We start from the raw sequence: 20,882 nt of genomic DNA, 5'->3' as shown, positions 1-20,882 counted from the left end.
CCAGAATCCTTCAATAAGTCTCAAAAAGCTCGACACAAGAAAGTGGAGCTCAAAATTCAAGAGGGCTTACCTTAGCAATTCCCAAGAGTCTGTGGAGACAGATGAGTTCAGTGGGCTCTCAGGGTCACTGAAGATAAGGCACCTTCAAATCCCACTATTCTGACTTCAAGAAATGTCAAAGAGCAAACTGAGATCTCTGTTAAAATTAGAGAGTTTTATTGAAAGTATAGAGCGATCCAGATTGGGCAGCACTTAGTGAGAATTCACCAAAGTACTCCAGTGAAAGGAATTTTTCATAGAGTTTAAGTACAGAAAATTCAAGAACTTACAAGGAAAAATTCTGATTGGTCAACATTTACAAATTCATGCTTTAACAGACGCTAGCCCATTATGAGACCTCTTATGCATTGTTTTGTCCATTGTAAAGTTTGAGTAAGTTAACATCTTGTTAGTCTATGGATACTTTGGAGCCAGCCTGAGTAAGTATCCTTCCTGGGAGCATGCTGTGAGAGGAAAGGAGGGGCAGGGAGCCTGCAGGCTTCCTGAGGTATTCTGGCTCGCTGACTTTTGAGAGTCAGCTCAGAATGGGCAGTGAACAATAAAATGGAGTCCGGCCTACATCTTTTGCAGAAGCCTCTCCTTAGGCCAAGCACCTAGATTTTTAGAGGCTGTTTCACAGTTTAAACTACCAACCTTTCATTTAGCAGTCAAGTGCTTAACGCTTTGTACCACACAGGGCCTCCTAAAGTGTTTTAAAAACTGTGAATTGCTACACTTATATAAATATTAATACCATAAAGTTTCTGCTTCTCTCCTTCTCCTGCACTGTACCATAATTGGTCAAGCATTTTATCATAATGGTTAAGAGCATGTGCTGTGTTGTACAACTGTATATGTTTAAATATGGCTCCACCACTCACTAGCTGCTTGATCTTGAGGAACTTACTTAATTTCTCTAAGCCTCAGTGTCCTTGTCTGTAAAATGGGGATAAAGATAATATTATTATCATTTGGAAGATCTGATGAATTTTCATCTGGGGAAATACAGTAGAGACTCACTGAGCAGACTAGAGTTGGGAACAGTCAAATCAGGAACTGTAGCACAGCAATCTTATTTTGATCATTGAAGCAGATAGGATCGCATTTCCATAAATAACCTCATCTGTGTCTGGAACTGTGAGCGTGTGTGTATGCAAGTGCGGGGTGGCAGCCCCTTCCTCTGAGTGCTTAGAAATCCCACACTTTCCGTAAAGACTCAATGCAGAATAGAGTAAGAGGCTGATTAGTATATGCCCAGGACAAAGATGACACCACTGTACATGCCAGCCTTACAGCTGAGGCAGGAACTGAGCCTGTCATTGACCTTGCTCCTGGTGTGCAGGAAAGCATGCTGGGAGGGACCAGGGTGAGGCTGGATGTCAGTGGAGGGGACAGGTGGCAGGTGTGTGTCCTTACACCGAGAAGACAGGCTCAGTGAGCCCATCAACCCTCCATTCTCGTCATCAGTAGAACCGAAGGACGTGAATAACGGGCTCTAGAAGACAATTTTTTACACTGGCCAACATGGAGCTCTCAGAAAAACATAGAGCAGAATACTTATCCACTATAAAAATCAGCCGTTTCCCAGATGCTCAGGGCCTAAAGAAATTAAAAATGGACCTGATGGAAATTGGACCAGAAACTGAATGACCTCCTAAAAAAGGAATTGTAGATCTGAGCAGCTGTGATTTTTTGGGTTTTTTTTTTTTTGTTTTTTTTTCTTTTCTTTCTTTTTTTTTCTTCAGGAGTCTGATTGCTCTTTCTCATTCTCCTCCCTTACAGAAAATGAAGGAGTACCTGGAGGGCAGGAACCTCATCACCAAGTTACAAGCCAAGCACGACCTGCTCCAGAAAACCCTGGGAGAAAGTGAGTGTGGGAACTCTGCTGGAGGTTTGGCAGAGAGGTGAAGGCTGAGCCCTGAGCTTTATTGCTGAACACACACCTCCATCGTAAGCCCAGTGGGCCTGAGCTTGTTAGATGAATATATTTCTTTTCCTAGCTTGTTTGATGTGGGAGCACATGCCCCAAATTACTGCTTGGGTAATGAGAAGAGGTCAGTGCTTAATGAAGCACTAATGTGCATCATCCATTTGTTTAAATGGAGCGTGCCTGCTCCCCAGCCGGGCCCCTCTCCACCTCCTCTGCCACAATTAGGGTGAAGGGGCTGATGGGTTATTTACTCTCCTGACACTGTGATAGAACCCCCAGTTCCTCTGTGGCAGGACTGAGGCTGCAGCCAGAAGGTAGGGAGCTGTGAGATGAGCTACCAGCTACCCGAGGAGAGGCAAGGATTCTCAAAGGCAAGGGTGATGAACAGACTCCTGCTTTCTGAAGCTTCAAGGTAGAGCGTTGGTTCCCTTCTGCCCTAAGGGGTCCTGATGCTGGTGAAGTGGCAGCCCTCTCTGCTTGGGCCCTGCTGAAGCCGTGGTGCTGAATGAACTGTCTCGTCTCGTCTGGTAGGATGATTTTAACCAGATCCTGGAAAGTAGCGAGGCAGAGAACTGGACTGGCACTCTGGCTTTTCTCTCCTCAGCTGTCAAACAGAACGAGAAGGTTAAAAGAGAAGTTTCCCCAGGGTTTATTGGCACCCTGCCCAGATCTCCTGCCTAGCTCTCAGCATCCTATGATTAATGGGATTCCCAGGTCAGGGATTCCTCTTCCCTGCCCTGCTAATCTCCTGACTTAAAGATGGGAAGGAGGACACCAGGGAATATACGGTAACATGAGTAAAAGGCAAACTTGCACCCGCGCAGAGGTCTAGCATTTTGAGGTAAATTCTTGAGCACTCTGAGGGAAACTGCGGGTGTAGGAAAGTGTGCAGTGCTCACTGGCTCATTGGCCCCAGGAATCAGAGCTCCACTTTTCATACCAGGGCCTCCTACCCACCCTTCTCCTGCCCCGGACAAGTCCCGCAAATGATTAGTTCTTTTTCTCCTAATGTCTTTGATCTTGTGATTTTTAATGCATTTTCTTTTATATGGAGAAAGCCTGTTAGGTAACTCCTGTTCTCTTTCCTCCCCACCACCCAAGGGACTCAGTCAGGTGGAACAAATTTGGACATTGAGGTCCAAACTTCGCTTGTAGAAAATCTTTCCTCTTGGGTTATCAGACTGCTCCGTGGGGAATCGAAGGAAAGTGCAGAAGTATTTGAAGCAAGTTATAACTGTGATTTCCTTTTGTCAAGAAAATCTAAGCATAGTCCATAAGTAGCCTGGAAGCAGGGCCTCGTGTGTGTGGGGTGGGGGGGGATGTGGATGCACATGCACATACATGCACCAAATGTATTACTGTGGGGGGGCGAATGTTGTTGACCATTCATTACTGCTGCAAATTGCGTTAATCTAAAGATGACAAGTTCCAGCAATAGGAGGAAAATTCACTGCAAATCTTCCTGTGTGCAAGTCATCGTGTCCCAGCCTTCTGTGTATATTTGTCACCATAATGCAAGAGCCCCTTGTTCTTGCCACAGAGGGATAATTGATGTGTATGAATATTCCAGAATGCAAATGGGACAGATGTTGAAAATAATGGCTCAGAATAATATTCTTGCATATGAAAGCTTAGCATTTGGTAATGAGAAGCTGTTGGGACTGGGGGAGGGTGTTGTTCGAGATGAACTGAACTGTAATCAACAATTAACAACCTTTAAAGGCAAGAAAAAGCACTGCCCTCCCCTAGCCACCCCTGCTCCTTGGGGTTGCTTTTCCGGGAGCTTGGACGAGGGGTGTGGAGTTAATCTCTCCTTCCCCAGCTCAGCCCTGCATGGGTTTTTCCCTGGCTATCTAATGTAAGTTTAATACAGATTAGCTCCGTTGACCGTGGACGCACAGAAAGCATCGTATTGTACATTACATGCATTATGTGTCTTTAAAAGACAAGAATACTTCTTACAAATTTTAATGGTTCTTCCATTTTTTAAGAGCTGGTTATGACCCATTTAATATAATATTCAGGCTAGCTATTGAGCTGAGAACCATACTTTGAAGTAGTATCAGCCTTAAATCTCAGCTCTTGCCACACCATCCCAACCTAACAGGAGAGTTTAGCATGAATCTAAAGCTAGAACATACATGTCTTCTACTTCCCCACCCCCAAACAACTCGTTTCTTTCTTCCAATTGTATGTGTGTGTGTGTGTGTGTGTGTCTGTCTGTTTTTATACACTCAGGAACAAGCAAGCTTATCCCTCCCCTCCTCACCATATGCACACACCCGACATATGTATATATACATATGAAAAGCTGGGTTTCATCTCTAAGAAGCCTTCTAAGAACTTGTTCTGTAAAACATGATCTGCCTTGTTGTTGTTTATTGTTCCTTCACCTCCACCGCAGTTTTCCCACTGGGAAGCAGAGTTGGCAGCCCTAAATACAGGGCTAGTGGGCTAGGAACCAGCATCAGAAACAGTACTTGCCCAGAAAGAGGCTGTGTGCACTTCTCTTCATTTTGGCCTGGAAGGCCTGATGTGTTGTTACATTAGTGGTTCTCTGGAAAGTAGGGCCTACTACCTACTACTTAGCAGTTGCTGTCAAGTTGACTCTGACTCATGGCAACACCATGTGTGTCAGAGTAGAACTGCACTCCATAGGATTTTCAATGGCTGAATTTTACGAAGTAGATCGCCAGGCCTTTCTTCTGAGGCACCTCTGGGTGAACTTGAACCTCTAACCTTTTGGCTAGTGGCCGAGGGCATTGGCCGTTGGTACCACCCAGGGACTCTGGGAATTAGGGCAGGGCATGGTAATTCTTAGGAGCAGGTATCCCTCATTCGCCCCTTCTGCTTCAACATGTGCTTTTTGCCTTTGTTTTCCCAACAGGTCAGCGGACAGATTGCAGTCTGGCCAGGTAGGTGTGGCCTGGCAGCCCTGGAAAGGGATGACGATGGGAGGACCATGGGTAGAGTGATGCCAGCCTGGGAAAGAGCCAAGAAGTTGGGTTGTAAAGGCTTTCAGTGACTTTGCAAAGGCGTGGCCTGGGGCAAGGGCTGCTGCCTTCCCTCTGCCTTGCTGACCCTATCTGTCTCAAATGGAAATAGAATGTGCTGTGAGCTGAGCAGAACTGAGGGAAGGGTGTTATCACTTACTGAAATAGTCCCTGAGACTCCCAAAAGCTACTACATTGCAAGGGAAATAAATGTTTGATTCTGGAAGACTCTGGTAACCTAACCTGAGCTGCTAGACTTCAGCATGTGGGCTTTGGAGAGTCTCTGACCCAGAGAAGGAAAAAGCATTTGATCTGAGATTTTTTTTGTTTAATGTGTGGAAAAGGTGACAGGCCCTAATTAGTGACTATTGCTGGATAATGAAATATATCACATTAGCTTGCCAAACAACATTGGTAGAAATCCTTGCCTGACGAACAAGTACGCAACCCTCCCAATCCTTTCCCACCTTCTCCTCCCTCCCCGACCCCAGCCAAATATTTTTCCCTCCCAGTCACTGTGCTGCTGTGAGAAAACTGTGAGCTGGCGAAGAGCAAAGCATTCATGCAGCCAACAGCTCTCTGATGCCTAAAAATGTGCCTATTTAACTGAGGAAAGAGCTTTAATGGGCTGGACTCCTTTGAGACCCTGGGTTAGCCCATTATATCAATGACTTATATCCGCCAACACACACAATAATCATGAGGCCATTTACAATTATAGGCTCATTATTTAGAAATAGCTTCATCTGACTTTCATCGTTTTGTAATTGTGGATTACAGTAAAGAACCCATTAATATGCCAGTCAATGGCTGGAGGAAGCCAAGATAATGTAATTCCATGGAATGTATCTTCTTGGTGACGGAGTCTTAATATAAGTTCACCTGAAGCCCTATATCTGCAGAGGACCCTGTGGGAATTAGAAGAGCTGACTTGAATTCCCTGTCACTGTTGACCTTGGACAGCTCTCTTCCCCTCTCTGAACCCCAGTTTCCTCATCTATAAGACCAGAGGATTACTCTAGACCTAGGAAACCTAGGGCTGCAAAGAAGTTCCTCAGGAGTGGTCTGGTGGAGGCCCAGTAGCCAGCCTCTAGTCCCTACCTGCACTCTGAGCTGGGCAGCACTGCTCTACTTGCTTTTGGTATTGTCCCTCTGACTCAGATTCCCTCTGAGAAAAGGCTCCTGAGGCTAAACGCAGCTTGAAAAACATCTTATTGTCTAACACAGATATACCTTACTGCAAGTTGGACCAACTGCCTCCTATTCCTTATTTTGAATGGTGGTAGTCATTAAAAGTAGGGGCCACTGCGCATAAGAGCTTTATTGGGACTTTATTTGGGAAATAAATTAGCAAGTCTTTTTAGCCATTTCTAGGTCTGAGCTGAATAATGTGATTTGTTTCATCAACCAATGGATTATTTTTTAATTATTAAAAAGATATTTTGCTCAAATTGACAAGAGCAACTCGAAAGATTAGATAGCAACCTTATTGGGCAGTGAGTTATGTTAATGGGGGAGGAACAACTCAGAAAAGGAGGGTGAGAATGGTTGCACAACTGGAAGAATGTAATCAATGTCACTAAACTGTACATGTAGAAACCCTTGAATTGGTATATGTTTTGCTGTGTATATTTTCAACAACAATAACAAAATAAATAAAATTTAGGGAAAAAAAGATATTTTACTTCTGGGTTTCAGAGTGGTTGTTTGTCTCATTCTGTCCCCATTTTCTCTTTTTCCTCCCTGCTTCTGGATTGGTCCTCTCTGATTCGGCGGGGTCAACCGCAGGCGTAGCTCAACCGTGAGGAAACAGGTAAGGGCCCAGCAAGAGCCAGCTGGTCTAGCTGGACCATCAGTTGCATCCTGCAGACATTGATGGAACTCCACTTTGGGCAGGATGGATGTCTTAGGCTGGGTTCTCAAGAGAAGCAAAACCAGTACAGCGTATACATGTATATATATATGTATGTAGAGAGAGAGAGAAGTTTATCTCAAGGAAATGGGTCATGTGGTTGTAGAGGCTGACAAGTCCCAAGTCTGTGTGTCAGGTGTCAGGCGTCAGGCTGGAGGCTTCTCCTGACTCACATAGCTGCAGGGGCCGATGAACCCAAAATTGGCAGATCAGACAGCAAGCTGCTGGCTCATGGGCCGCGGAGGGTGATGAATCCAAAATCTACAGGCAGTACGGCAGGCTGGAGTCTCAAGAACTGGAGGTCAGGTGATGACCAGATGGATGCAAGATCTAGAGCAAGCAAAAGCCAGCAAGCTTTGCCAGAACGTCCATATATATTGGATGCAGGCCACACCCCAAAGGAAACTACCCTTACAACTGATGGCTGATTATATCAGATCACATCATGGAGGTGACTACATTATATCACAAAATGGAGGATAACTACATCGTTACATAACGGCCAAATTACATCATTACATAACTACCAGACCACTGCGAATCATGGCCCAGCCAAGCTGACACACAGCCTTAACCATCACAACAGGCACTTTTCTAACTTCATACCTGAGTTTGAAATGTTCCGTTTAGGCATAGTGTGTTTAATATAGCAACTTCTTGGTGTAGACGTCCTACTAGGGGATTGGTTTTGACTGTGGCAAATTGTGCCAGAAACTACTCATGGTATCACCTCTCAAAGAGACCAGGCGACATCCTCACTCTTCTGTTTCTGTACCCATATGCCAGTGTCTCTCAGCAACTTACATCTGAACTGGGCGGTCTTGTTCTAAGTTTGCAGATGTTTGCATGTTTCTTTGTTTCTGATGCTGTGGTCATTCTAGATGTATTCCTAACACATGCTAAATATGCGAAGGGAAGTCTGGCGTAGGGGTGGTAGGCGAGAGCTGTGGAAGTCTGCAGTTTTGCATGCGCTCTTCAGTGTTGTATTAGAATCTGACCCGGGCAGCAGCTCTCATCGCCCTGTCAGGGGACCGGAGCGAGCAGTGGGTGGGAAATCTACATCAGTGGGCAATCTCAACAGCACTTGTGCTTGTTTAAAAAAAGACTAATTGAAGTATTATTTTGCAATGGCAGATTTGAGTTTCTAATTATACTTTATAGGAAATACTGAAACGATTTTGTGTCCCCTAAGCTCACACCAGTTAACCAGTACGCAGTTAGCAGGGAGCGGGTGGAGAAAACTCAGAAATCTCTTTGTGTCTACCAGGGGAAAGCTGATCAAGGCTTTAAAAAATCATCTCGGATACTTCACAGTAGCTCTGGCCGTAGAGAGAAAATCGAATGTAGAGGACACGAGGTTTCTGTGGTGTCAGCAAATCCAGAAGTCTTTTCAGCTGATCTGGCTGCTCAGGCTGGGTGGGCAGTCCAGCTGGGGAACTGGGATGGCATAGACACTGCTTGTCTTCCTATTGCTGTCACTATTTTTTTCCTCTCTACTGCAGATCTCATTTTAGTGAGAACATCGTCTGATACAATCCCACATTTTTTACATCATAAAAATTTCATTGTAACTCTCCTTCCTCTTGGTCCTCTATTTCCTTCTTCTTCCCCTTTCTCCCTTAATTTCATTTAAAATTAGAGAGGAATAGAGTGCCTTGCAGGTATAATTCATTGAATTTAGAATTAAGAGGTGGAGTATCTTGAAGATGAAGCAAGCCTTTTCACCTTTTCTTCAAAGAACAGAACTGGACTTGAAGCTGGTTCCTTTCTGTCCTAGATTGAAATGGGGCCCCCTGCTCATAGATGGAGCATATGTGTGAGGGCTTTGCAGCCTCTGCTCTGGCTGCAGGGATGCCGAGTCCTTGGTTTGGGGATGGGAGCCGGGTAGCTCGGGCTGGCAGGGGCTGTGCTCCCCTGGTTGGGCTCGCCATCAGAGGGGCACGGCACCCATCTAGTTTGCATCCTGCTGCTCCTAAGCAGTTGCAAGCAAAGCGTATTTGCCTGGTGCTAGATTTGCATAAGAGTTCCAGGATACACCAAAAACCTCCATCAGATAAAGACCTTGTTTTCATTCTGCTGCCCCATTTTCTCACCAGTAGCTCAAAGCTAATGGTGGATCAGCAGAGATCCTCAGACAGGAGGGCAGAGAGGTAAGTAATTTGGGAGATTACTAATCTTGTGTAAGTAATCAGGAGATAAATGCTTGTTTATGGCAATTCAGCTAAACAAGAGGAAGAAGCTGGTAACTTTTATTTTTGAGGCTCCCTGAGGGTTCCAGTCATTTTTGACCCCAGCAGAGACTAGGTTTAAAACATACCTGGTCTTTCTTTAAAAAGAAACACCTGGATTGTTGCTTCTAGACCTTCCCTGTTCCCTTCCAGTTCCAGCATTTCCTCTCTCCAGACCATTACTTCCATGTCTCCTTTTCTGGTCCCTCTTTCTCCACTCCTCTGAATTCAGCCATTTTTCCAAGACTTGGCCCTCTCTTGACTTCTGTCCGTATTATTGGCCTTGTCACTTGTATTCCTTTAGACACATCTTTCTCTCCTTCCCTTACGTCCTTTTCGTCTGTATTTCTGTCATTCTAAGTCTTTGGATCTAATTCCCAACAGGCTATCTGGACATTTATGCTTGAAAGTGAAATAGCACCTTCTGCTCTCAGCATCGGTGTTTTGCCTTCCCCCACCACATTTTAATTTCTTAGCACCTCCCCTCACTTCTCTATTTCTGTTCATGGGGACCTCCCCCCAATTTTCACAGTCCCAAATCTTATCTCTAACCTCTCTTTTTTCTCATCACCCATATACATCTAATCAGGTGCCAAGACTTGTATTTTTCCCCTCGGTGAAAACAGAAATCTAGCAGGTGTAATAGAGACCAGTACATGCCGAAAACCTTGACCCTCTCACTCGTGAGAAATGATGCCAAGCAGTTGCATATTATCTGGCATTATCTGGGTGCTTCCTGACTGTTTTCTCTTGCAAATCACTGGACCCCTGCTTTACTCTAATTTCCAAGTCGTGCCTGCTGCTCTTCCCACTTGTGGTCTGTTGTTGTTGTGAGCTGCTGTCGAGTCAGCCCTGACTCAGGCAACCCAGTGCACAACGGAATGAAGTGCTACCCAGTCCTGCATAATCAGTTACAGATTGGAGCATTGTGATCCATAGAGTTTTTATTGGCTGCTTTTCAGAAGTAGATCTCCAGGCCTTTCTTCCAGTTCATCTTAGTCTAGAAGCTCTGCTGAAACCTGTTCAGCATCATAGCAACGCATAAGCCTCCAATGACAGACAAGTGGTGACTGCACATGAGATGCGTTGGCTAGGAATCAAACCTGGGTCTCCTGCACTGAAGGCAAGAATTCTACCACTGAACCACCATTACTCTTAATCTGATTGGATGGGAATTTGGCCTAATTGTTCTTAAAGGCCCCTTCCAACCCTAAAATTATATAACCAAAAATATTGTGAAAAATAGAATTAAACTGACATGGGTTCTAATATTGGGAAAGGGAGAGAGAGAGGGAGCGACAGACCCTGTGAGTAAAAGCACATTAAGAAACTGCTCTGTCAGCTGTATGCAAAGTTGATGGCAAGGTGCAGGTCTTTAGGGGCACCACAGGTGCACATCGGTTCATCCTGGGGGAAAGGCATTCGTTCAGAGCTTAGAAACATCACAGGGAGAGGGGAGGATGGCAGGAGGGTCTGGCGCCTAGTGACTGTCCAATCTTTGCTTGCACTGGGCTCCACCTTGGGCTCCATTGGAGCAGGGAGCTAGGAAAATGCTCTCCTGCAGTAGGGTAGGTCTTCTCCAGCTGCCTGCCTGCCACAGGGTATCCCTCTAGTGGCAACCAGGGACATGCATGTTAATATCTTCGATGCCCTGCTTCCTGCCAGCAGCCCTACATATTTCCCCTTAAAAACTATCAATATTCCATTTCCTGCAAATTCAGGTAGAATTTTGCTCTCATGTGAAGTGTTGAAGCCAGTGAGCTTCCCAGCCACCTTCTCCTGGGTCTTTGTGTGTAAATCTGGAGACAGCAAAACTTTACGAAAAATCCTCATATTGTTGTCAGCATCATTGCCGCTACTATTTGTAAATGAAAAATATAATAATAGAACATCTATAAACATAAGCAGACTTCCAAAAAGTGGGGCTTTTGTTTTTCTTGAAGTGGAACCCCGTTTCTTCATGACAGCAGGGGAGTAGGAACCAAGAGTCTTCCTCCCTGGGCTGGCTGGCAAAGTTGGTGATGCTGACACAAGGGCGGACACTGGCCGCCGTGGCTGGAAAGCTGGAGGGGCAGATGGGTTTGGGGGTCATGAGGGTGAGCATTGGAGTCACTGAGGCCCTCTTGGCTCCAGCCCCACCTGGGCATACACAGAATCCCTTAGGCAGCACCCCTGATTCCCAGCAAGCTTGGGAGCTAGAGGCCAAGGTAGCTCTTTTCTCAGCCTGACTTCCTCATGAGGCCCAGCTGCTTCCGTAATAGTGGCCAAACCCCATGGCTACAGTTGGAAATTCAAGGCCAGGAGAGGGAGACAGGCAGACTTTGAAATGGGCAGCACACGCAAGGACCCATCCCACTTGAGAGTCCAGTCTCTGTCCTTAACATCTGAAGTCCCTTCCAGCAGGTTCAGGCCTCTGCCTGATTTCCTCCTGCCCCAGGGCTGAATTATTGTGCATTTAGCTGCATTATAAAAGCCTGCTAGATTTTAGTAATATTTGGTGTACATATCAGGCATTATTTGCCAAGGTCTTAGGATGCAGTGTGAGTGGTGGTGAGGTGTTTGTGCTCAGAGGGAGACCGCCTGGGTTTTCGTCCTGGCTCTGCCAAGTACCATCCGTATGACCATCTAAGTGTTCCTTTCCTCGTTTGGGAGATGAGGATAATAATAGATACCCCATGGGTTTGTTACCAGGACGGTCCATCTAAAGCACTTAGTCTACGGCCCCCCACCTCCATAAACTCCTCTGTAAATGGTGAACACTCATTTTCATGTGCCAAGAGAAAATAGTACTCTCTTCACCATCAATTTTCTCCTCAGTTTGTAGACCACAGATTGAGGCCCAAAGAAGTTAAATGACTTGAGAAGCAAAATGGCAGAGCAAAGATTGACACTAGGGAGGCCTGCTTCTTTGCTTAGTACACGTTAGTCTCCTCTGTTTCCAAGGGTTGGTTTTTGTTGTTTTTTCTTTCCTACTTTTCATGCCAAGCAAACTCCCTATGTGGAGCCCCCTTAGTTCGTTCTGCTGCCTTCAGTGGCTATCGTTTGACCACCTGCTATGTGAGAGGCGTCGTGGCTGGCCCTGGACACCCAGCAGTTGACATAGATAGGATCTGCCCTGTGGAGTGTGAGCTAGAGTGATGACAATTGCAAATATTTCCATCTACACAGTTAATTAGCATCGCGATGAGGGTTGTGAGGCAAAGTATAGGGTGCTGAGGGCCTGTGGACAGGGGCTCTGATCTCCTTTGTGGAGTCTGGGAAAGGGCTCCTGTGGACAGATGTTTACACCAAGACCTGAAGGATGCCTAACAAGTAGCCTAGAGAAGAGGTGGGGAGTACTGGGTTAGGAGCCTTTCAACATCAGGAGCCTCTGGTTCAAAGCCCTGAGGCAAAGGACGACTTCTCTGAGGAGCAGAAGCAAGGCCAGTGTGGATGTAACAGAGAGATGGTGGGAAGAGTGGAAAGAAATGAGACTGGAGGCAAAGGCAGGGTCCAGGCCAGGCCAGGCTGTGTAAAGAAAGCAAGGAGAACTCTTTGAAAGATTTGAACCTAGAGAGTAAACAATGAGAATCGCATTTAAAGATCACCTAACCACCACGTGAGGGAAGAGAAACGTGGATTGGAGGGCAGCAAGGGTGGGAATGGGAAAACGCTGACTGAGATATTGGTGGCTTGGATTGGGCAGTGGCAATAGAGTTAGAGAGAATCATGAATGGATTTAAAAGACAAAATTGACAGAATTTATTGATTGGTTGGGTGGCTGGGGTGTGGGGAGCTGGTTTGGGATAACAAATGATCAGTTTGGCTTGTGATAAACTGAATTTAAGGCATGTGTATGGCATTCCAAGTAAGTGGTGGAGGCATGTGTATGGCATTCCAAGTAAGTGGAGTTTGGAGGAAAGGTCGGATGTGTCTTTGTGGACTGGCCACTGATCCAGCTGAGACAAGTTCCACCCAGTGTGGCTCATTTTCTTTGACCCTGGGTCACCCCTGTTTGAAGATTCTAATGTGTTTCTCTTTGGCTTTTCAGGATTCCAGCCAGGCAATTCCTCTGGTGGTAGAAAGCTGTATCCGGTTCATCAGCAGACATGGTAAGCAGGATTACAGCCTTCCCATATTTGTTCAAAGATTGGAGATGACTTCTAGGAATTCTTTGTAGAATAAGAATAGAGGTTGACTTCCAATCCTGACATTCAGAAAAGAAATAAAATCTTCTTTGTTCACATGTTTGCCATCTCAGAATGGCCACACCTAGACATAGAGACAAAGACATTGTATTGTTTTGACCCAAAATGCCTGAGCCACTTACCACACTCTCTTTTCTAGCTTGAGAGTGAGTTCTAAATTACCGCTGTCGTGTGAGTAAGTACAGTTGGCACTATGTGGTGGCGTAGATTTGCCATCAGTCACTGTCTTTGCACGTGTAGGTGTTTCCCACTGTACAGCCTTGATACTTTTATAACATCGACTTTCTGCGTCAGACTGGCTTGAAAACAATCCCTTGTCTAACATTGTGTTGATTCCTAATAACATTCAGTTTTTGTTCTGGTTTGGTCTCACTCGGTGCGACTTCCCCAGGAGCTCGGTTAGTAAGTAACTGGTCTTACAGCTTAGCCAACGTTTGAGAGTCTGCAGGGCTGGCCTTCTCATGCCTAAGTCAAGTCACGCAATCTTCTGCTTGCACAAAGCTGAATCTCATAAACTCCGTCCCTCACCAGCTACTGGTCTGGTTGGATAGAATTTAGAGATGGAGATAAAATGCCAGGGAATTGATTCTTCCAAGTGTCAGAGTGTTTAGAAAGCACAGATATCTGAGCTTGAGCCATGGGGATTTCTAGGAGTTGGGCATCAGAAATAGTTTTTAGACGCTGCCCTGTCTGGCAATAGGAAAAGGGACAGAATAACTTCCCTGGAGTTAGGGAGTATGCAGATGGTTGCTGGTCTGAATTCAGAGGCAGCCATTGTCTCTCTTTCCCCTTGCCTTCCTCTTTCCCTATAAGCTGGGACATTGCTTGGGTTCATCTTTGGAACAGAAATTATTTTAGTATGCTTATGATTTATCTCATTCTAATCAGCGACAATTTTTAACCTTATTTCTATTCACTTAAAGTAACAGCATTGTATATCACTGTTGAACAGTCAACAAATATTTGTCAAGCCCTAGTCAATGCTGGACACCGTGCATCACCAAACAGGAAAACAAAAACAGGGGTAATATTCTCTTTACGTGGCTTTGTGATGCAGTTGAGAGAAAATAAATAAGCATGTAAAGAGTTAAATAAAAGGAGATAAGCTGTAGTAATTCAGAATAGCAATATAAGAAATTCCACAAGATAGTAATGATGAATAGTCAAGCAGTTGGCAAAGACAAGTTCAAACATAGTTCAGGGGAGGAAGAATTACTTGTGCTTAAAGGGGCCCTGGTGACACAGTGATTAAGAGCTAGGCTGCAAACCAAAAGGTCAGCAGTTCGAATCCACCATTAGAAACCCTGTGGGACAGTTCTGTTCTGTCCTGTAGGGTTGCTATGAGTGGGAATTGACTCGACAGCAACAGGTTTGGGTTTTTTTTTTTGGTTTAAAGGACAATAGGAAGAAGAGAATTTGAACTCCTATTTATTGATCCATGCATTTCATTCATTTACTTATTCATTCAACACATATATATTGTCTATTATGTGCCATGAAGAAAACATTTCTGCTTTAACGGACCTTACATTCTACTGAAGGACAGATAAACATAATCAGTTGATTAGTCGATAAATAAATTATTGTACAATATGTCAGATGTTGGTGAGTGTCATGCAGGAAAACAAAACCAGGTGAAGGACTGGGTAGGGGACACTGTTTTTGATGGATTGTTCGTAGGAAAGACCTCTCCTAAGAAGGTGGCATTTTAGCAGAGTCCTGCAGGAAGTGAGGGGTGAGCCACGTAGATATCTAGGAAAGAGTGTTTCATGGAGAGGGAACCTCAAGTGCAGGGACCCTGAACAGGCAGTGTGCTTGGTTTGTGCAAGGAGCAGCAGGCAGGAGGCCAGTGTGGCTGGAGCAAAGTAAGTGCCAAAGAGAGTGACAGGAGATGAAGCTGGAGGCCAGGCTCTTAGGCCTAGGCGGCTCTTGTCGACTAACGTAGGTGCTTGGGTTTTATTCTGTGTGAGATGGGAAACCACTGGAGAATTTTGAACAGGCAGTGGTGTTTGTAACAGATCCATGGCTGCTGCATGGAGATAAGACCGTAAGGAGGCAAGAGTGGAAGCAGGGAGAGCAGTTAGGAGGCTTCTGCAGCAGCCCAGGGAAGACACGCTGGTAGTTTGGACCAGGACGTTAGCTGTGGAGGAGGTGAGGCTTGCACAGGTTCCGGATATTGCGTCTTGAATGTACCTGCCCCTGTTCCTGAGCAGGCACAGTATACAAGGAGACAAAAATGTAGCACATAGTAGCCACTCAAAAAACATTTGTTCAGCTAAGTTTAATTTTTTCCCAAATAGGAGTTCAAGGTATTCTGTACTCCCTAAAAATTATGGTTAAAAATTTTGTGTATGTGCATTTAGTGGCAATAGAGTCCATAACCTTTGTCAGTCTCAAAAGGGTACATGGCCACAAAATGCTAGGAATTTTACATCTTTACTATCTTCATATCCCCAGGAAAGTAGATAGTATAGTCCCCATTTTATAGGTGAGAAAGCTGAGGCTGACCTGTAAATGGTGGATCAGGGTGATCCAGGAAGACTTAAACGAAGGGAAGGGATGTCAGGAACAACTGACACTAAATCATGAATTAAAAAAGCATTTTCATGAGAAGGGAGCAAAGTAACATGAGCAGGAGGTAGCTGTTGTAGGAGTCATCTCAAACATTCTCTAGGAGAGCAACTTTTAGCAACAGCTGGATTCAGCACAAAATGGAAGGGCTTGTGCCATTTCCGAATAACTTATCCAAGTGGGATCAGTTTTATGCTTTTGTGTTATAGTGTGCACTAAGAAAAAGTAAAAAACAGTATGTATGTGTGATGTTGGCTGTATGAGGACTGACCTGCTAATTTTGATAAAAAGCCAACTGGTTACCCCTTTTACTTTCTTTTGTTAATGTTCCTGCTTTCAGAATCATCAGATTAGGTGCTCTAAAGATTCTGTCTGTTGAGTAAGAACACACAGTGGTCCTTCTAAAGCATTGGTTCTTTGTTTCTTTGTCTTTTTTTAGCTTCTTTTTTATAATTTATTTTTGTTGTTGTTGTTGTTGAGAATGTACACAGTAGGACATACACCAATTCAACAATTTCTACATGTACAATTCAGTGACATTGATTACATTCTTCAGAGTTGTAAAACCATTCTCGTCCTTCCTTTCTGAGGTGTTCCTCCCCCATTAACATAAACTCACTAGGTTCTTGAGGGGAAATGGAAATCAGACCAAAAGAGAGCTCAGTGTGTCTCAGGCCTGCTGCCTGATTTCCAGTCAGCACAATGTCTGATGGGCCATGGATGCTTTTCCGTAATGGTCTAATCTACCAAGAAATAAAAAAATGCTCCTCTCTCTCAAAGGTGGGACAGTAGACTGACTAGAACACCCTCAGTAATCTGGTTCCTGAGGTGACTTTTATATTAAAACTACATTTTTGACAGGTCACTGAGTATGTGGCTGTTTCTCTGAGAACACTTGCTATTTACATCCTATGTTTGAACAACACTATCTGCCTGTTACATCCCATTGGTAACTAATATGATACTATTACATTGGTACTAATGGGTCTGTAATGTTGCCTGCTGTCCTGTGAGGAATATTCTAGAGATTCCCATAGAGGAGCAGGCAACTTAAGTCCTATTACAAACTAGGTAATTACATTCTCCCTGCTTAATGTTGTTTCAGTTGGATTCAGGATTTCAGTCCTGGGCTGCGTGGTTTACCTCCAGAGGACTAGCTAATAGAATACAGCTGCCCCCTCACTGAAAGGGGAGCCCCGAAACAGTGGGCAAAATGTAGCATTGTTACCTTTTGTTTTCCTAAAAATAAGTTTATTTTAGATTTCTCTGACTTGTCGATGTTTTTGAAGGATTGTACCCTAAGAGAGAGATTTTGACAGAATGCAGACTGAGGCACAGGGTTGCCGAGAGAGGCTGAGCAGTCCTGAAGTGATCTCAGATGCTAATGCAGTCCAACCGCAGACCGAGAACTAATGGATAGATTTCTTATGGGTTTTGCAGTTGCATGTGTGGCATCTGTAACCATGTCCCTGTTCAGACTAACAAATGTGGTCCCCACCCTCTTTGCGCATTCGTTCTAGTAGACCCCACAAGCCCGGAGTGGGCAGCCCGGCCTTGAGGGGCAAGTGCAAGTCTGAAGGCCTACGTTTGAGTCCTGGCTCTGGTTCTTTTTTTTTTTTTGTGCTTTTAGATGAAAGTTTACAGAGCAAATTAGTTTATCATTCATCACTTAACACACACATTGCTTTGTGACATTGGTGGCAATCCTCGCGTTCTGTCAACACTCTCCCCTTCTTCACCCAGGGTTCCCCGTCTTTGCTTTTGGGCAGGTGTGCCTATTTGGTCTCATATACATGATTGAACTACGAAGCAGTTCCTCACATGTGTTGTTGTTTGTTTTATGTTGTTGTTAGGTGCCATTGAGACAATTCTGACTCAAAGCAACCCCATGTACAACAGAGCGAAATACTGCCCGGTCCTGCGCCATCCTCACAGTTGTTATGTTTGAGCCCGTTGTTGCAGCCACTGTGTCAATCCATCTCGTTGAGGATTTTCCTCTTTTTTGCTGACCCTCTACTTTACCAAGCATGATGTCCTTCTCCAGGCACTAGTCCCTCCTGATAACATGTCCAAAGTACATGAGACGAAGTCTCACAGTCCTCACTTCCAGGGAGCACTCTGGCTGTATTTATTCCAAGACAAGACACGTTTGTTCTTCTGGTAGCCCATGGTATATTCAGTATTCTTCACCAACACCATAATTCAAAGGCATCGATTCTTCTCTGGTCTTCCTTATTTTTTGTCCAGCTTTTGCATGCATATGAGGCATTTGAAAATATCATGGCTTGGGTCAGGCCCACCTTAGTCCTCAAAGTGACATCTTTACTTTTTAACACTTTAAAGAGATCTTTTGTAGCGGATTTGCCCAATTAAATACGTTGTTTGATTTCTTGACTGCTGCTTCAATGAGCATTGATTGTGGATCCAAGTAAAATGAAATCCTTGACAGCGTCAGTCTTTCCCCATTTATCATGATGTTGCTTATTGGTCCATTTGTGAGGATTTTTGTTTTCTTTATGTTAAGGTGTAATCCATACTGAAGGCTGTAGTCTTTGATCTTCCTCAGTGAGTGCTTCACGTCTTCTTCGCTTTCAGCAAGCAAGGTTGTGTCATCTGCATATTGCAGGTTCTTAATGAGTCTTCCTCCAATCCTGATGCCACATTCTTCTTCATATAGTCCAGCTTTTGTTTTATAGACCTCTCTAATCTTTGGCTAAAGGGTGAACTTTGGGAGTGACTTTAGTTCTGAGTTAAAAGGATGTCTGGGGTCCGTATTCTCGGAGTTCCTCCAGCCTCTGTCAGACCAGTAAGTCTGGTCTTTTTTTTATGAATGTGTATTTTGCTCTACATTTTTCTCCCGCTCTGTCCAGGACCCTCTATTGTGCTCATTGTCAGAGCTGTTGGTGATGGTAGTTGGGCACCATGTATTTGTTCTGGGTTCAGGGTGGTGGAGGCTGTGGTACTTGTGGCCCATTAGTCCTTTGGACTAATACTTCCCTTGTGTCTTTGTCTTTCTTCATTCTCCTTTGCTCCGGACAGGATGAGACCGGTAGATGTATCTTAGATGACCACTTGCAAGCTTTTAAGACCCCAGATACTACTTGGCAAAGTCAGATATAGATCATATTCTTTATAAACTATGTTATGCCAATTGACCTAGATGTCCCCCAGCAGTTCCAATCTCCCTGCAACCTCTCCCCCATTTGTTATTTTCTGTTTTTTTGTTTGTTTGTTTAGTACCAGGAATGTTGGGGTGAGATGGTATCTCATTGTAGTTTTGATTTGCATTTCTCTAATGGCTAATGATGGTGAGCATTTCCTCATGTGTCTATTAGGCGCCTGAATGTCTTCTTTGGTGAAGTGTCTGTTCATATCCTTTGCACATTTTTAATTGAATTATTTGTCTTTTTGTTATTGAGGTGTTGCAGTATCTTACACATTTTAGAGTTAGACCCTCGTCAGAGATGTCATAACCAAAAATTTTTCCCAGTCTATAGGTTCTCTTTTCACTTTTTTGGTGAAGACTTTTGATGAGCATAAGTTTTTAATGTTTAGAAAATCCCAGTGATCTAATTTATCTTCTGGTGTTTGTGCGTTGTTAGCTATGGCTTGTATCGTATTTATGCCATTTATTAGGGTCCCTAGTGTAGACCCTAGTTTTAACTTCCATGATCTTTATAGGTTTTGTTTTTGTATTTAGGTCTTTGGTCCATTCTGAATTAATTTTTGTGTATGATGTGAAGTATAGGTCCTGTTTCATTTTTTTTTACAGATGGGCATCCAGTTTTGCCAGCACATTTGTTAAAAAGACTGTCTTTTCCCCTATTTCATGCATTTTGGGCCTTTGTCAAAGATACACTGACCATAGGTGAATGGATTTACGTCTGGGTTCTCAATTCTGTTCCATTGGTCTGTGTGTCTGGTTATTTTTTCCATCTTGTTAAAGAATACTGTTGATATTTGGATCAGGATTGTATTATAGCTGTTGATCACTTTGTGTAGAATTGACATTTGCACAATGTTGGATCTTCCTATCCGTGAGCATGATATGTTTTTGCATTTATGTAGATCTCTTTTGGCTTCTTGCAATAGTGTTTTCTGGTTTTCTTTGTATAGGTCTTTTACATACCTGGTTAGATTTATTCCTAAGTATTTTATTTTTTTTTAGGGACTATTATAAATGATATTGTTTTCCTGATTTCCTTTTCGTAGTTCTCTTTGTTGATGTATGGGAATCCAACTGATTTTTATATGTTGATCTTATATCCTGCTGCTCTGCTGAGTTTTTCTAGTAGTTCCAGTATTTTTTTTGTGGAATCTTTAGGGTTCTCTATGTATAGTAGCATATCATCTGCAAATAGGGATAGTTTTACTTCTTCCTTACCAATTTGGATGCCTTTTATTTCTTTTTCTTGCCTTATTGCTCTAGCTAGAACTTCCAGCACAATGTTAAAGAGGAATGGTGATAAAGGGCTCCTTGTCTTGTTCCCGTTCTCAGTGGGAATGCTTTCAGCCTCTGTCTGTTGAGAATGATGTTGCTTGTTGGTTTTGTATAGATGCCCTTTATTATGCCCTTTATTCCCTTCTATTCCTATTTTGTTGAGAGTTTTTATCAGGAATGGGTGTTGAACTTTATAAATGCCTTTTCTGTGTAAATTGAAATGATCATGTGATTCTTTTCTCTTATTCTGTTTATGTGGTAGATTACGTTGATTGATTTTCTAATGTTAAACCATCCTTGCATACCTGATATGAATCCCACTTGGTTATGGTGTATTATTTTTTTGATATGATGCTTAATTCTATTGGCTAGAATTTTGTTGAGAATTTTTGCATCTGTATTCATGAGATACTGGTCTGTAATTTTCTTTTTTGTGTGGTGTCTTTGCATGGTTTTGATATCAGGGTTATGATGACTTCATAGAATGAATTTGAGAGTATTCCTTCCTTTTCTATGTTCTGAAATAGTTTGAGTAGTAAGCCATGCAGGCCGGGACTTTTTTGTTGTTGTTGTTTGGAGTT

The 20,882-nt window shown here is 43.8% G+C and overlaps 1 protein-coding gene across 5 annotated transcripts in view; it reads left to right on the top strand.

Annotated features, from left to right (window-relative positions):
• The window catches only part of SRGAP2 (SLIT-ROBO Rho GTPase activating protein 2), a 330,724-nt gene that overhangs the window by 257,770 nt on the left and 52,072 nt on the right, over positions 1 to 20,882 (top strand). For all 5 annotated transcript variants that reach the window (XM_023730300.1, XM_023730301.1, XM_004375212.3 and 2 more), the window contains exons 11-14: positions 1,822 to 1,906; positions 4,857 to 4,884; positions 6,751 to 6,775; positions 13,133 to 13,193. In XM_023730300.1, the coding sequence (XP_023586068.1) occupies positions 1,822 to 1,906; positions 4,857 to 4,884; positions 6,751 to 6,775; positions 13,133 to 13,193 (199 nt within the window). The remainder of the gene's footprint in view (positions 1 to 1,821; positions 1,907 to 4,856; positions 4,885 to 6,750; positions 6,776 to 13,132; positions 13,194 to 20,882) is intronic.

Source organism: Trichechus manatus, unplaced genomic scaffold (assembly GCF_000243295.1).
Source record: "Trichechus manatus latirostris isolate Lorelei unplaced genomic scaffold, TriManLat1.0 scaffold00035, whole genome shotgun sequence".
Taxonomy (NCBI): Eukaryota; Metazoa; Chordata; class Mammalia; order Sirenia; family Trichechidae; genus Trichechus; species Trichechus manatus.
Note: the sequence above shows the minus strand (reverse complement) of the source record. Positions and strands in the feature narration are given on the sequence as shown.